Below are 17,065 nucleotides of genomic sequence, written 5' to 3'. Positions count from 1 at the left end.
CAATGAACCGGAAGCGGACTGCGCATGCCCGCCGCCGCCGGCTCATCACGGGAGCGGGTTCAAAAACGAAAATTTATGTCTGGAGGGAGCGGGCTGCTTCAAAAATGGAAAAAGCTCCTGGTTCCAGGTTAATGCACAGTGTGCTTCTGTGCAGCTTCCTGTCGTAGGCAGGAGTCACTCCGTGAAATAAAATTCTATTTTTTACACTTAATTGTCTCGTGACCTGAAGGCATTTATCAGCAGCAAAGCCAATCGCAGAACTCAAGCACTCACTGCACTGTCCCGATCCCATACCCTATTGGGTTTAACAAAAGGCAGCAACCACACCAATCAGGCCATCCATTTGCACGCAATGGTGGTGATTGGGGAGAGGGGGGGGGCGGGAGTGTTGGGAGAGGGACACAAATCAATGGTCCAGTGGGTTAGGAGCTGGCCCTTCACCTCTTGGACCATGGGCTCATAGGCTCTGCAGTTTGGCAAATCTCAACTCAGTCCCTAAAACGGGACACAACACAAAGCTCTCCTCGACTTGGCACTACGGGAGCTGCTCGCTTGGTTTGGGCCACCAGTGGGAAACCTTGGCCATCTATCAAGATCAGGAAATCACGATATGCATTGCCATGATTCTACATCCATGAATTCAGCCCTTGGTTCAAACTCAGGGGCCAAAGGAATGCAGGGAAAGTGGCACACTGGTGCAGTAAGGGTTCTTATCGGAGACAGAGGGTGAGGGACATTGTTGGGATAAGGTGGAAGTAGCTTTACTCTACCGTATCTGCCAAGGTCCACAGGGAGCTAATGAAACTTTCTCTCTTCTAACCCTGACCAATCAGCACATGACAAAGCATCAGAGTGCTTGGTTCACCCCAGTGCTGCTGTTGTGAGTTCCCCAAAATATAAAAGGCCTTTACCAGTATCATCAGCGCAGTCTCGAGCAGGAGGGAGCTTATTCGAGTCCATCACGATTGAGGCTCCAGTGGGCGAAAGCTCACGGTTAAAGTTTGTAGTCGGCCTTGTAGCCAGAAGGTCCTGGTTTAAATCCACTGGGATCCTGGATCCTGGGAGGTCATAAAGGAACTGTGGCGGTGTCCGTACATTGCTCGGGTCCTGATTGGATAGTTTAGCCACTGGACTCTCCCGATTAAAATCACAAGTGCTTTTTCCAGGCTGAATTTCCTGATCCAGCTCGACACAGGTCCTCTGCTCCTGGAGATCCTCGACAAACGATCTGAAGACATGAGGAGGAAGAAGAAAATGAGAATACCACTGACTCGATGGGCCGAATGGCCTCTCTGTGCCATAATGACTCTTCTGACGATCTTCACTTTCAATTTTGGACTGCTTTAAACTGTAAAATATGCAAGCAAGAGCACACAGTGGGACTCAGCCTCCAGGTAAAGGGCTACACACAGCAGGACTAAGGGGTACACACAGCAGGACTCAGAGTCCCGCTAGATCGGAGCTGGGGGGGGGAATACAGCTGAACTCTGAGACCAGTTCAGTATTATCAGCTTTCCAGCTCACAATTTCACCCTCAAGATCAAAAGGCACGAGCGGTTCAGACGGCACATCTACAGTACTTAATTTCAATTAGCCTCAGCTCCGTGGGTAACACTCTCGCCGTGGAGTCAGAAGGTCGTGGGTTCAAGCCCGACTCGAGACTTGAGCACACAGTCCAGGCTGACACTTCAGTGCAGTACTTACGGAGTGCCGCACTGTCAGAGGTGCTGACTTTCAGATGAGACGTTAAACCGAGGTCTCATCTGCCCTCGGATGCACAAAAAAGATGCCATGGCACTATTCGAAGAACAGCAGGGGGAGTTCTTCTGGTCTCCTGGCCAATATTTATCTCTCAACCAACACCTACAACAGATGATCTGGTCATTATCACCTTGCAGTTTGTGGGACCTTGCTGTGCGCACATTGGCTGCCGCGTTTCCTACATTACAGCAGTGACTGCATGTCAAAAGTACTTAATTGGCTGGGAAGAGCTTTGGGGCTTCCCGAGATGGTGAAAGGCACTATATAAATGCAAGTTCTATGGTTTTGCATTACAAAGAAAAATACTTTATAATTATCCTATGTTTGACCTCAAGCATTGCTTTGGTTGGATGTTGGGGAGGAAGGGAAAACACTGCATCATTCAGTCTCTCCGTTCTCTGGGAAATGCACAGTGAGTGAGTCAGCCAGCCCTCTCTCCACTAAGAAGCCCTTTGGTGGGTAAATACCTTTTCACAGTAAATCGAATTCGGTTACTTCGCTCCAAAATCCTTTTCAGCGTGTGAGCTTCGTACTCGGAAGGTCGCTTGAAGCAGACCCCATCGGGCAGGCCGTGAACCACTATGAAAGGTGGGTCCTTCAGGATCTTCTCATAAGGCACAGGAACAATTGAAGACTTTTCCAGGGCCTCACCTGAAATCAAAGTGCATTTTGTTCATTCATTACATAGAAGCTCCAAACTAATATCCATTGGGTTGTAATTCCCTTAAAATTTCTCCACATTAATTGACAGCAGACAGAATTCCCCAAATCTTGCAGTGATGTTATCATATAGCAAATATTTCAATGATTATGCTGTAACTAGAAAAATGATTGATAAAAATGTGATCCAGAGCCAAATATTAGCATTTTCCAATTTACAAACTTCTCTCAGTAAACAGTTTTTACCTACAAGAACTAGATTTTGTGGCTTTAAAAGAAATGACACCTCCAGCACAGTAGGATGGAAGTGTACCTCCAGCAGAATAAGATGACACCTGTGGAACTCTACCCCCAACAGAAAGACAGACTTGGATTTATATAGCGCCTTTCACGACCACCGGACATCTCAAAGCGCTTTACAGCCAATTAATTATTTTTGGAATGTAGTTACTGTTGTAATGTGGAAAACGCAGCAGCCAATTTGCGCACAAGCAAGCTCCCACAATCAGCAATGTGATAATGACCAGATAATTTGTTTTTTTGTTATATTGATTGAGGGATAAATATTGGCCAGGTCACCTGCTCTTTGAGATACAGGGTATTGCTATGGGATCTTTTACGTCCACTTGAGAGAGCAAACGGGACCTCGGTTTAAAGTCTCATCTGAAAGATGGCACCTCAGACAGTGTAGTGCTCCACCAGCACTGCGCTGGAGCGTCAGCCTAGATTCGCTGGATTGGGACTTGAACTCACAACCTTATGACTCAGAAGCAAGAGTGCTACCCACTGAGTCACAGCTGTCACGGAGCACACCTGTGGGCTGTACCCCCAAGCAGACTAGGTCAGCAGCAGTGGAACTGTGACCTGTTGGTGCGGAGTACTCGAACCCTCCTTCTACATCTAGCACAACCCCTCCCCCGGCGTGCAGTAAACAATCTGTAAATCCTACACACTCACTGTAAAGCACAGCAAACACTTCTTCCACCATCTTTCGCAGGACATAAACGTCAGCCATGGGATCCGGCAAGTCCCTTTGAACATTCCGGCCATGGTCTGCCACCATTTTCAACATCTCCATCTCCCGTAATTGTGCGTTCCAGTTTGCTGCCAGATAAAGGTGGAGTTTTAGTTAACAGATAAAGGGTCCGCCTCAGCGACATCATCGGAAAATACAGCGGCAGTTTCCACATGTACGCTGATGACACCCAGTTCTACCTCACCACCACTTCGCTCAACCCCTCCACGGTCTCTAAATTGTCAAGACTGCTTGTCCAAATTCCAGGACTGGATGATCAGAAATTTTCTCCAATTAAATATTGGGAAGACTGAAGCCATTGTCTTTATTACCCGCCACAAACTCAGTTTCCTAGCCACCGATTCCATCCTCCCAAGCATCTATAGCATCCATGTGAGGCTGAACCAGACTGTTCTCAAGCTTGGTGTCATATTTATTCCCGAGATGAGCATTCGACCACATATCCACAGCATAGCTAGACTGTCCATTTCCACCTCTAACATCGCCCGTCTCTGCCCCTACCTCAGCTCATTTGCTGCTGAAGCCCTCATCCATGCCTTTGTTACCTCTAGACTTGACTATTCCAATGCACTCCTGGCTGGCCTCCCACATTGTATCCTACATAAATTTGAGCCGGTTTACAACTCGGCTGCCCGTGTCCTAACTCGCACCAAGTCCTGCTCACCCATCACCCCTATGCTCGCTGACCTACATTGGTTTCCGGTTAAGCAATGCCTCGATTTCAAAATTCTCATCCTGGTTTTCAAATCCCTCCATGGCCTCGCCCCTCCCTATCTCTGTAATCTCTTCCAGCCCCAAAATCCTGACAGATATATCTGCACTCCTCTAATTCTGCCCTCTTGAGCATCCCTGATTATAATCGCTCAACCATTGGTGGCCGTGCCTTCAGCTGCCTAGGGCCCAAGCTCTGGAACTCTCTCCATAAACCTCTCCGCCTCTCTTGCCTCCTTTAAGACCCTCCTTAAAACCTACCTTTTTGACCAAGCATTTGGTCATTGCCCTAATTTCTCCTTATGTGGCTCGGTGTCAACATTTTTCTTTCTTATAACACTCCTGTGAAGTGCCTTGGGATGTTTTACTATGTCAAAAGACGCTTTATAAATACAAGTTGTTGTGTTGTTGTTGGTAGGTGACAGTGTGGGTTACCAGTCATCATCATCATCATCATAGGCAGTCCCTCTGAATCGAGGAAGACTTGCTTCCACTCTGAGTTCTCAGGTGACTGTACAGTCCTTCAAATGCAGACCTCTCTGTGTGGCTATGTTGTGAAGTATGCAGAATATTTGGGATGGATCATTGTGCTTCGCAGGATAAGTGCATTGAGAGGCGTGAGTTTGGGGCCAGAGAGGTGAGGGCCCAGCGGCAGCCCGGCCAGCCCACACTGCGATATGTGTGCACACTAGGTCCGTGTAGCAGAGCAGGTCTCCAGTCATCTTGGATAACCCTTGCCGCTAGACCAAGACCTAGCTCTGTCAAGCCCGTGTGATGGCTGATGTGCAACGGCCACCACACGTTAAAAAAATCCACGCACAGGCACCTTCCACCCTCCAGGATGCAGTTCAGGACCTAGAATATTAGGTCCTTCATTGAAACACCTGTGAACTCATCCTTTTTTGGCATGGAAGCAAGTCGTCCTCATTTCGAGGGACTGCCTATGATGAGACAATATGGGAATTACAGTCTCTGTCACAGGTGGGACAGACAGTTATTGAAGGAAAGGGTGGGTGGGGAGCCTGGTTTGATGCACGCTCCTCCTTCTGCTGGCTGCGCTCGTTTTCTGCATGCTGTCGGCGACGAGACGCAAGATGCTCAGCACCCTCCTGGATGCTCTTCAACCAGGGACTCCCAGGTGTCGGTGGGGATGTTGCATTTTATCAGGGAGGCTTTGAGGGTGTCCTTGAAACGTTTCCTCTGCCCACTTAGAGTTCCGAGTAGAGCGCTTGCTTTGGGAGTCTCGTGTCGGGCATGCGGACATTGCAGCCCGCACAACGGAGCTGGTCGAGTGTGGTCAGTGCTTCGATGCTGCGGATGTTGGCCTGAGCAAGAACACAGACGTTGGTGTGCCTGTCCTCCCAGGGGATTTGCAGGATCTTGGAGACATCGTTGGTGGTATTTCTCCAGCGATTTGAGGTGTCTCTGAGCCATATAGGAGGGCAGGTTACCAGTATAGGAATACTTTAAGCGAAGGTTTTAACCCTTTCGTTTTGAACAGGTTGGTACGTCCACTAAAATGAGTGAGTGAGGAATTTCAGATCCATGTTTTAAGCTTCGTGGCGATGAGATAGTCTTTATTTAAGCTGCAAATTTGAGCAAGAACTACAACCGCCTCTCCAGCTGGCCTGAAAACAAGAGAAAGGAACACACGTGCTTGCTCTCCTCCCAGGCACCATTTCCACAGAGGAGGCAGGCGACCCATATCCAGGCCTCTGTTGACATTGCTCCAAAGCAGAAACATGACCAGTGATGATCTGCACTTGACTTTCTTCATCTCACCTGAAGGGTCAGTTGGCCAATCTAGTTACTAATAATGCTTTTAATATGGCCAATAAAACATGCTAATTCATCCTGGCACCTGTGGGGATTCAGGAGTGGAGCTCTGTATCCATTTTATTTTAGATGTAGGGTAAGGTGTCCATACATCCCCATTTTCCGGGGACAGTTTCCAGATGAGGCACTATGTCCCAGGACAAACTCGCATTTACCGGTTGCTGTTTGAGAGGGATATAGACAGGCTAAATGAGTGGGCAAAAATTTGGCAGATGGAGTATAATGTGGGAAAATGTGAGGTTATTCACTTTGGCTGTAAAAATAGAAAAGCAAATTACAATTTAAACGGAGAAAAATTGCAAAATGCTGCAGCTCAGAGGGACTTGGAGTCCTTCTGCATGAAACACAAAAAGTTAGTATGCAGGTACAGCAAGTAATCAGGAAGGCAAATGGAATGTTGGCCTTTTTTGCAAGGGGGATAGAGTATAAAAGCAGAGAAGTCCTGCTACAACTGTACAGGGTATTGGTATGGCCACACCTAGAGTACTGCGTACAGTTTTGGTCTCCGTATTTAAGGAAGGATATATTTGCATTGGAGGCTGTTCAGAGAAGGTTCACTAGGTTGATTCCGGAGATGAGGGGGCTGACTTATGAAGATAGGTTGAGCAGTTGGGTCTATACTCATTGGAATTCAGAAGAATGAGAGGTGATCTTATCAAAACATATAAAATAATGAGGGAGCTCGACAAGGTGGATGCAGAGAGGCTATTTTCCATTCAGAGGAAACTAAAACTAAGGGACATAGTCTCAGAATAAGGGGCCACCATTTAAAACTGAGATGAGAAATTTTTTCTCTCTGAGGGTTGTAAATCTGTGGAATTCTCTGTCTCAGAGAGCTGCGGAGGCTGGGTCATTGAATATATTTAAAGGTGGAGATAGACAGATTTTTGAGCAACAAGGGAGTCAAGGGTTATGGGGAGCGGGCAGGGAAGTGGAGCTGAGTCCATGATCAGATCAGCCATGATCTTATTGAATGGCGGAGCAGGATCGAGGGGCCAAATGGCCGACTCCTGCTCCTATTTCTTGTGTTCTTATGAGATTGCGACCGGGCTCGTGTTGCTGGATTGTCAGCACTGGAAGTGCTGGGCACCCAGCAACTGTGGAGCGGGTTAGGGAGAGGCCGCAGGGAAGGGCTCAGTCACAGTCACCGGGGGGAGGGTATAGCGGGCTAATCCTAGACACTGTGGGGGGTCAACAACGTGTATTTATATAGCACTTTTAACATAGTGAACGTCCCAAAGCGCTTCACAGGAGTATTATGACATTAACAATTTGACACCGAGCCGCATAAGTAGAAATTAGCGCAGGTGACCAAAAGCTTGGTCAAAGAGGTAGGTTTTAAGGAGCGTCTTGAAGGAGGAGAAAGAGAGGTAGAGAGGCGGAGAGGTTTAGGCAAGGAGTTCCAGAGCTTGGGGCCTAGGCAACAGAAGGCACAGAAGAATGGTTGAGCGATTATAATCAGGGATGCTCAAGAGGGCAATATTAGAGGAGCACAGACATCTCGGGGGGGTTGTGGGGTTGGAGAAGATTACAGAGATAGGGAGGACCGAGGCCATGGAAGGATGAGAATTTTGAAATTGAGGCATTGCTTAACTGGAAGCCAAAGTAGGTCAGCGAGCACAGAGGTGATGGATGAGCGGGACTTGGTGCGAGTTAGGACACAGGCTGCCGAGTTTTGGATTACCTCTAGTTTATATAGGGTAGAATGTGGGAAGCCAGCCAGGAATGCGTTGGAATAGTCAAGTCTAAAGGTAACAAAGGCATGGATGAGGGCTTCAGCAGCGGATTAGCTGAGGCGAGGGCGGAGACGTGCGATGCTACGGAGGTGGAAATAGGCGGCCTTAGTTATGCTGCGGATGTGGTCGGAAGCTCATTTCAGAACAGTCTGGTTCAGCCTCAGACAGATGTTGGGAAGAGGGATAGAGTCAGTGGCTAGGGAACAGAGTTTGTGGCGGGGACCGAAAATAATGGCTTCAGTCTTCCCAATATTCAATTGGAGAAAATTTCTGCTCATCCAGAACTGGATGTCAGACAAGCAGTCTGACAATTTAGAGACCGTGGAGGGGTCGAGAGAAGTGGTGGTGAGGTAGAGCTGGGTGTTGTCAGTATACATGTGGAAACTGACGCCGTGTTTTCGGATGATGTCGCCAAGGGGCAGCATGTAGATGAGAAATAGGAGGGGGCCAAGGATAGATCATTGCGGGACACCAGAGGTAAAGGTTCCGGGGGAGGGAAGAGAACTCTGGCTGCGATTAGATAGACAAGAATGGAACCAGGCAAGTGCAGCCACACCCAGCTGGATGACAGTGGAGAGGCTTTGGAGGAGGATAGAGTGGACAACCGTGTCAAAGCCAAGAAGGATGAGGGGGAATAGTTTACCTTTGTCATGTCGCAAAGGATGTCATTTGCGACTTGGATGAGATAAGTTTCTGTACTGTGGCAGGTGCGGAAATTGGATTGGAGGGGTTCAAACATGGAATTGCAGGAATGAAGGACACGGATTTAGGAGGTGACAATGTGTTCAAGGACTGGAGTAGAGGAAAGGGAGATTGGAGATGGGGTGGCAGTTTGGAAGGACGGAGGGGTCGAGGGTTGGTTTTTTTGAGGAGAGCGGTGATGACGGCAGATTTGATGAGGAGAGAGAACCATTAACAATGTCAGCTAACATGGGAGCCAGAAAAGGAAACTGGGTGGTCAGCAGTTTGGTGGTCCTGGTTAATCCTTGCCACTGGACCAAGACCTAGCTCTGTCAAGCTCGTGTGGTGGCTGGTGTGCAACGGCCACCACGTGTTAAAAAAAATCCACGCACAGACATCTTCCACCCTTCAAGATGTAGTTCGGGATCCAGAATATTAGGTCCTTCATTGAAACACCTGTGAATTCATCCCTTTTCGGGGTGGAAGCAAGTCATCCTCATTTTGAGGGACTGCCTATGATGATGATGATGGGAATAGGGTTAAGGGAGTAGGAAGTGGATCTCATGGACAGGATGAGCTCGGAAAGGTCATGAGGGGAGATCGGAGAGAAACTGAAGAAAGACACGAGGTCAGGGCCAGGGCAGAAGGGATCCTTAGAGGAAGTTTGGCCCAGTGGGCTAGGGGAAGGAAGGGAAGAGGCAGAGGTGGCCAAACGGATGGTCTCAATCGGAGAGTCAAAAGACAAATGAGCTTGTCACCCTTATTGTCAGAGGTAAGGGAGAAGGAGGCTGGGGAGAGGGTTTTGAAAAGATGGTTAGCAGTGGAAAATAGAAGCCGCAGTTTATCTTTACATTCTAGAATGATTCTGGAATAGTGAACGATTTTGGCAGACGAGAGCAGGACCTGATAGTGCTTTATGTGGTCCAGCCAGATTTGGCAGTGAATGGCTCAATCAGTTGTCCACCATATCCGTTCAAGTCTGCATCCCTTGGACTTAAGGGAGCCAAGATCAGGGCTGTATCAGAGGGAACGGTCAGGGTGAGAGAGAGTAATTGTTTTAACAGGCGTGACTTCAGTCACGGGGGCAGGGGGGCGGTCAGGTGTCTGAATGCACTTCAGTAGTGTGGTGTCACATCTGTAGTAATTTAGATGCATATCTTAGATGTGGTGATCCAGGAGTGGAGCCGTGTCCATTTTGTTTTAGATGTACGGGATCCTGAATGGGATAAAAGTGATGGAGGTATTAGAAAGGCTGGCTGTACTTAAAGTAGATAGGTCACCCATACCAGATGGGACTCATCCTAGGATGCTGAGGGAAGGTGGAAATCACGGAGATACTAGCCATAATTTTCCAATCCTCCTTAGATACAGGGGTGGTGCCAGAGGACTGGAGAATTGCAAATGTTACGCCCTTGTTCAAAATAGGGTGTAAAGATAAAACCCAGCAACTACAGGCCAGTCAGTTTAACCTCTGTAGTGAGGAAACTTTTGGAAACGATAATCTGGGACAAAATTAACAGTCACTTGTACAAGTATGGATTAATTAAGGAAAGCCAGCACAGATTTGTTAAAGGCAAATCATGTTTAACTAATTTGATTGTGTTTTTGATGAGGTAACAGAGGGTTGATGAGGGCAATGCGATTGACGTGGTGTACATGGACTTCCAAAATGTGTTTGATAAAGTGCCACATAATAGGCTTGCCAACAAAGTTGAAGCCCATGGAATAAAAGGGACAGTGGCAGCATTGATACAAAATTGGCTAAGTGACAGGAAACAGAGTAGTGGTGAATGGTTGTTTTTTGGACTGGAGGAAGGTACACAGTGGTGTTCCCCAGACGTCAGTACTGGGACCACTGCTTTTCTTGATATATATTAATGATGTGGATGTGGGTGTACAGGGCAGAAATTTCAAAATTTGCAGATGACATAAAACTTGGAAGTATAGTGAACAGCGAGGAGGATAGCGATAGACTTCAAGAGGACATGGACAGGCTGGTGGAATGGGCAGACACAAGGCAGATAAAATTTAACACAGAAAAGTGTAAAGTGATACATTTTGGTAGGAAGAATGAGGAGAGGCAATATAAACTACAGGGTACAATTCTAAAATGGGTGCATGAACAGAGAGACCTGGGGGTATATGTGCACAAATCGTTGAAGGTGGCAGGGCAGGTTGAGAAAGTGGTTAAAAAAGCATATGGGATCCTGGGCTTCATAAATAGAGGCATAGAGTACAAAAGCAAAGAAGTTATGATGAACCTTTATAAAACACTGGATCGGCCTCAACTGGAGTAGTGTGTCCAATTCTGGGCACCGCACTTTAGAAAAATGTGACGGCCTTAGAGAGGGTGCAGAAAATATTTACAAGAATGATTCCAGGGATGAGGGACTTCAATTATATGGATAGACTGGAGAAGCTGGGGTTGTTCTCCTTCGAGCAGGGAAGGTTGAGAGGAGATTTGATAGAGATCTCAAAATCATGAGGGGTCTAGACAGAGTAGATAGAGAGAAACTGTTCCTTTGGCAGAAGGGTCGAGAACCAGAGGACACAGATTTAAGGTGATTGGCAGAAGAAGGGGACATGAGGAAAAGCTTTTTTTACACAGCGAGGGGTTAGGTCAGGAATTCACGACCTGAAAGGATGGATGGAGACAGATTCAATCGTGGCTTTCAAAAGAGAGTTGGATAAGTACTTGAAGGAAAAATGTTTTCAGGGCTACAGGGAAAGGGCGGGGGAGTGGGACTAGCTCAAGTGCTCTTGCAGAGAGCCGACATGGGCTCGACGGGCCGAATGGCCTCCTTCTGTGCTGTAACCGTTCTAAGATCCAGGAGTGGAGCCCTGTATCCATTTTCTGGAAATGATCCTATTCTAACACCAAAGGATCCTGTAACACTTCAGAGTTTGGGTATTCGCCTGGGATCATCTACAAAATGATCACGTTTATTCTATATGTACAATCAAATCCTTCATGTAAATTAAATGAAGCATTAAGTGCTCTCCCTCAGTCTCTGAACAGACTCCATACTCAATGCAAAAATCAGTATGTGTTCCTCAATAAGAAAGAACATGCATTTAGATAGACGCCAGGATGTCCCAAAGCATGCCACAGCCGGTGAAGTACTTTGGAAATGTAGTCACTGTTATGTGGGCACTCGGGGCAGCCAAGGTCCCAAAAACAGCAATGAGATGAACAACCAGTTGATCTGCTTTTGGTGACATTGGTCAAGGGATAAATGTTGCTAGTACACCGTGAGTACTCCCTCATTCTTCAACAAATAGTGCCATGGCATCTTTTACATCCAGCCGAGAGGGCACTGGGACTGTGTCATAACATCTTACTCAAAAGGTGGCACCTCCGACTGCGCAGCACTCCCTCAGCACTGTGCTGAAGGGTCAGCCAAGATTATGTGCGGTAATCCTGGAGTGGGACATTATAGAACGATGGAAGTATCAACACAGGAGGGGGTACACCATTGCACCAATATGCCAGTGCTGGAAGCTCACACCACAGCTCGAGCTGTCCTAGTGCGCAGTCACCGAGGTGCATAAACTTACTGCAGTATTTGACAAACTCCTTTTGCAGCTCTCTCCTGGCATTTAGAAACACTTTTCCTTTCTCCGTCCCCAGAACAAACATGCTTTCCTCATGAACAGCAATGCAGGCAACTTCAGTGTTTAACTTCGAGAGCGCTGTGCACTGCAAAAGGCAAAAGAATCACAAAGAGGTTAGTCTCTGGGTAGAAGCAGAGCATCAACACCCATCGACAGTGACAGGAAGCTCCACTGTCCAATGCTCAAAGATGCTTAATACACAGAAGGAACCTCCATTATTTGACCCCTGGAAATTTCCAACTCTCGCCTCCAAAAAGCCATTGAGGTGGTGGGGGGGGGCGGGTCAATTGAAAATTTCAAAACCGAGGTGGATAGATGTTTATTAGGCAAGGGTATTAAGGGTTGCAGAACCAAGGTGGGTAAATGGAGTTAGGTTACAGATCAGCCATGATCTAACTGAATGGCGGAATAGGCTCGAGGGGCTAAATAGCCTGCTCCCGTTCCGATGTTCCCATGTTGCATTTCACATACACAAGGAAAACCGGTTTCACCATCAATGCGTCGTGCTTGCAGACACAGCTGCTACTTTCCTTTTGAGATTATTAATTCTGTTCTTACGATGATGAGAATCTGGACATTCAAAATCGGAGAAATTGCTGGAAAAACCAATAGGTGACCAAGAGCCGAAAGTCAGAGTTTCAAATGAGGCAGCTCATCCTTTATCGAAAATTTAACCCATCTCGCTCTTTAGACGCCGACTGACCAACTGTGCGTTTCCTAGACTTTAATTTTATTGTTTCTGGCGATACTGGGAGTCATCATCATCATAGGCAGTCCCTCAAAATTGAGGAAGACTCTCTTCCACTCTAAAAGTGAGTTCTCAGGTGACTGAACAGTCCAATACGGGAATTACAGTCTGTCACAGGTGAGACAGACAGTCGTTGAGAGAAAGGGTGGGTGGGACTGGATTGCCGCACGCGCCTTACGCTGCCTGCGCTTGTTTTCTGCATGCTCTCTGCGACGAGACTCGAGGTGCTCAGTGCCCTCTCGGATGCACTTCTTCCACTTAGGGCGATCTTTGGCCAGGGACTCCCAGGTGTCGGTGGGGATGTTGCACTTTATCAGGGAGGCTTTGAGAGTGTCCTTGAAACGTTTCCTCTGCCCACCTGGGGCTCGCTTGCTGTGTCGGATTTCCGAGCGCTTGCTTTGAAACTCTCCGGGGTAAAGTTTAGGGCGTCAGCGAGCAACTTCGCATACCGGGACCGCACACCAGAAATTTCCTCGGGAGGGAAATCGTGGGAGAGATGTGCCTGAATTTCCACTCCTAGCTCCTGGACTGGGAAGGCAACTCCGCTTACCGAACCGCAGGCCCCAACACACACTGTGAGAATGTTCATTAGACTCGGGACCGTCCCTTAACCTGCCCTCTGAGGGCGAAACAAAGGGAGGGGCTTCCCGTGATTGACATGGACACCAAACACCAGGAGGAATCGCAGCATTTACAGAAAAACAGGTCAGCAAAACCCAACCCAATGATTCAGCTTGCAGACAAGTACTCCAAATTGAGGCTCTAGTTCTAGACACAGGAGCAGGCCTCTCGCGAAGGAACATTTTCCAGGGATCAGTAAGGCAGAACAGGCAGATTCATTTGATTATTTGAGGCTCGCATTTATTGGCAATTTTTCGGCTAGAGGCAATTCAAGCTGGCAGCTCAAAACTTGACAACATTTTGCGAGTGATTTGATTGGTTCAGCTTCTGCGTCACTTGTTGTCTTCATACGTCGATAGCAGTTCCTCATTAGACATTTACAGGCTTTCCTCACATTCAGTTCATACCTCTTCAGTTGGGATTTGTTGCCCTGTGTCTGAAATGAAATCTTTTTGTAAAACATGTCCAAGTGTGACACAGAAATTTGCCTGGATTCTTGTTTACAATTAAGTGTGACACTTAATGTGACAGGAAATACAACAAGCAACAGCAAATACATCCTGTAGTACCATTTTGAACTATATTAATAGAGACACCATTTTAGTGATCGGAGTATTATACTATGACTGCATTATTGTAGTTAAAGAAAATGACTTGCGTTTATACATCACCTTTTCCAACCTCAATGTCCCAAAGCATTTCTAGCCAATTAAGTACTTTTGAGATGTATTCACTGTTGTAATGTAGGAAACGCAGCAGCTAATTTGCACACAGCAGGTACATTTGCGTAACGTAGGAAACAGCAATGAAATAAGCGACCTGATCATCTGTTTTAGGTGTTGGTTGAGGGATAAATGTTGCCGGGACACCAGGAGAACTGGCAGTTTCTCTACTCACCAACATCTTGTAACCGTATGTTTTAAATTAGGAGGAGAGAGGTGTAGAGAGAGGTGGAGGTGTATGGGGAAGGAATTCTACAGCTTGGGGCCTCAGCAGCTGATGGCATGGCCACCAATGGAGGAGCGATTAAAATCGGATGTGATAAGGCCAGAATTGGAGGAGCGCAGAGATCTTGGCGATCAGTGCGGGGAGTTGGACCGAGCGGAGTGGCCCAGGGGTCAGTGCGGGGAGAGGGGCCGAGTGGAGTGGCTCAGGGTGGGGCTGGAAGACGTTACAGAAATAGAGAAGGGCAAAGCCATAGAGGAATTTGAAAACAATTTTTTTAAAATCGAGGGTTGTCGGACTGGGAGCCAATGTAGGTCAGCAAGCATAGGGGTGATGAGTGAATGGGACTTGCTGCGAGTTAGAATACGGGCAACACTGTTTATGAGCTGAAGTTTATGGAGGATGGGAGGCTGGCCAGGAGTGCATTGGAATAGTCAAGTGTAGAGGTTAACAAAGGCATGGATTCAGGGTTTCAGTAGCAGATGAGTTGAGGCAGGGGCGGAGTCAGGCAATATTACCGAGGTAGAAGTAGGCAGTCTTGGTGATGGAGCGGATAATTGGTCGGAAGCTCAACTCGGGGTTAAATACAACACCAAGGTTGCGAACAGCCTGGTTCAGCCTCAGACATTTGCCAGGGAGAGGGATGGAGTCGGTGACGAGGGAACAGTTTGTGGCGGGGACCGAAGACAAACGTCTTCCCAACATTTAGTTGGAGGAAATTTCTGCTCATCCAGTACTGGATGTCTGACAACAGTGTGACAATTTAGAAGCAGTGGAGGGGTCAAGAGGTGATGGGGAGGTGGAGCTGGGTCATGTGGAACCGTGCTTTCGGATGATGTCACCGATGGGAAGCATGTAGACGAGAAATAGGAGGGGGCAAAGGCTAGATCCTTGGGGGACGACAGAGAGCAGCCGTTGCAGATGATTTTCTTGCTACGACAGGATAGATAAGAATGGAACCATGTGTATGTTATGTATGTGCGCGTGTGGTGCGCGCACATGCGCGTGGGGTGTGCGTATGCGTGTGTTTTTAAGGCCCTCTGGGGGTACTTTTCACCTTCACTTCTGGGACAGTAAACCAGTGGATCGCCCGCCCATTATAGGAACCTCCCAAATTTTCATGGAGAAAAAAAATAGGCAGAGATCTGCTCCGCACTTTACCACCCGAGTGGTAAAGTTGAAGATCCTCTTCCCCCTCGCCATCAGTAAATAAATCACTCCAGATCTTAATTGAAAAAATGTTTTAAGAAAAGACAAAATCAGAGTCACTGTTTATAGCCGTTTTTCTTTCTCAGACTTTGAGAGTTTTCAGGGTTTCTCAGAGACTGATACTGATGCATGTTGGGAAATGTACGCAGCGGTGCTTGCTGGGAAGTGATAGGCGGGGAAGAAATTCGACCTCTAGCAGTTTCAAAGATGTTGCGGACTCAGAGTAAAAATATTAATGGAAGTATTGAAATATACAAATAATTATACAGATAACTTTAATCATGTTGCGGGATATGTTTCTTTATGCATTTATGACAGAAACAGAAGTAGGAAGAATAAGGAGGCCACACATTGCTTGAATAATAAGAGTCTGAATGGGGTAGAGGAGCAAAGGGATCTAAGAGTATTGATACACAAATCACAAAGTAGCAACACAGATTAAAAATACGGCCATAAAAAGCAACCCAAGCACTGGGGTTTATTTCTGTAAGGAGTGAACTGAAAAGCAGATAAGTTATGTTAAATCTATACCTAACTCTGGCTAGACCACAATTGCAGAACTGTGCAGTTCTGGTCTCCATATTATAAAAAGGATGTAGAGGCACTAGAGAAGGTGCCAAAAAGATTCACAAGAATGTTACCAGAACTGAGAGCTTATACTTATCAGGAAAGGCCATCGTACTGGAGCAGATTGCACTGACCATTGAGTCCAAGGCAGAGACCAAGCTGGTGATAATGTCCTTCTTGTCCGAGAAGCTCTGAATTCCACACATAAGTAGCTGTTCGTGACAGTTATTACCCCTGACCCCTTCTTCCAGACTCCCTGCATGTGCCATGTTTACCTGTGGAAACAGATAACAACAATAAGGCATCCCGTTCAAAAACTCAAGGCCTTTCCTGTGGCATCACTGAACTGCCCCGTATACCACCCGCTGCCCCCTGTACAGCATCCCCCCATCCCATCCCGTATACCCTCCCCCCCCCCCACCGTATACCGCCCGCTGTCCCCTGTACACCCCCCCCCCGTCCCATCCCGTATACAGCCCACCCCCCGTATGGCCCCCCCACCCCGTCCTGGATAACGCCCACTGCCCAACACCCCCCCCCCCCATCTTGTATACCGCCCGCTGCTGCCTTCCCCCCCCCCCCCCCACCCCGTATGAAGACCAATGAAGCTGGGTGCTGGTTCAAAATTCAAGCCATTCACAAACTACGAGCCAGTCTACTGTTGAAAATGCATTGATGCTGCAAATGACCTTCTTGGTTGCCAAGGTAACGACTGTCAAATCGTATATACTATTTGCAACTTCTTGCCAATTTTGTCCTTCCCCCTCTCCTTAAGACATTGACACGTTGCTGAGGTACAGTTCCATCAGCCTCTGGTCATCTTCTGGCACCTTTCCCAAATGGACAACATTTACTCGTGATCCTCGACAGTGAATGCCGACAGGAATCACAGCTGAACACTGTCTTGCCCTCCCTCAACCCCCAGGACACACACGTTTC

The 17,065-nt window shown here is 47.4% G+C and overlaps 1 protein-coding gene across 14 annotated transcripts in view; it reads right to left on the bottom strand.

Annotated features, from left to right (window-relative positions):
* The window catches only part of gtf2ird1 (GTF2I repeat domain containing 1), a 278,277-nt gene that overhangs the window by 220,899 nt on the left and 40,313 nt on the right, over positions 1 to 17,065 (bottom strand). For all 14 annotated transcript variants that reach the window (XM_070857306.1, XM_070857298.1, XM_070857299.1 and 11 more), the window contains exons 2-6: positions 16,261 to 16,401; positions 11,980 to 12,121; positions 3,379 to 3,525; positions 2,229 to 2,412; positions 912 to 1,228 (exon numbers count right to left, since the gene is read on the bottom strand). In XM_070857306.1, coding sequence (XP_070713407.1) covers positions 912 to 1,228; positions 2,229 to 2,412; positions 3,379 to 3,525; positions 11,980 to 12,121; positions 16,261 to 16,395 — 925 coding nt within the window. In that variant the 5' untranslated portion in view covers positions 16,396 to 16,401. The remainder of the gene's footprint in view (positions 1 to 911; positions 1,229 to 2,228; positions 2,413 to 3,378; positions 3,526 to 11,979; positions 12,122 to 16,260; positions 16,402 to 17,065) is intronic.

Source organism: Pristiophorus japonicus, chromosome 16 (genome assembly GCF_044704955.1).
Source record: "Pristiophorus japonicus isolate sPriJap1 chromosome 16, sPriJap1.hap1, whole genome shotgun sequence".
Classification (NCBI taxonomy): domain Eukaryota; kingdom Metazoa; phylum Chordata; class Chondrichthyes; family Pristiophoridae; genus Pristiophorus; species Pristiophorus japonicus.
This window is presented reverse-complemented; position numbering and strand designations above follow the sequence as displayed.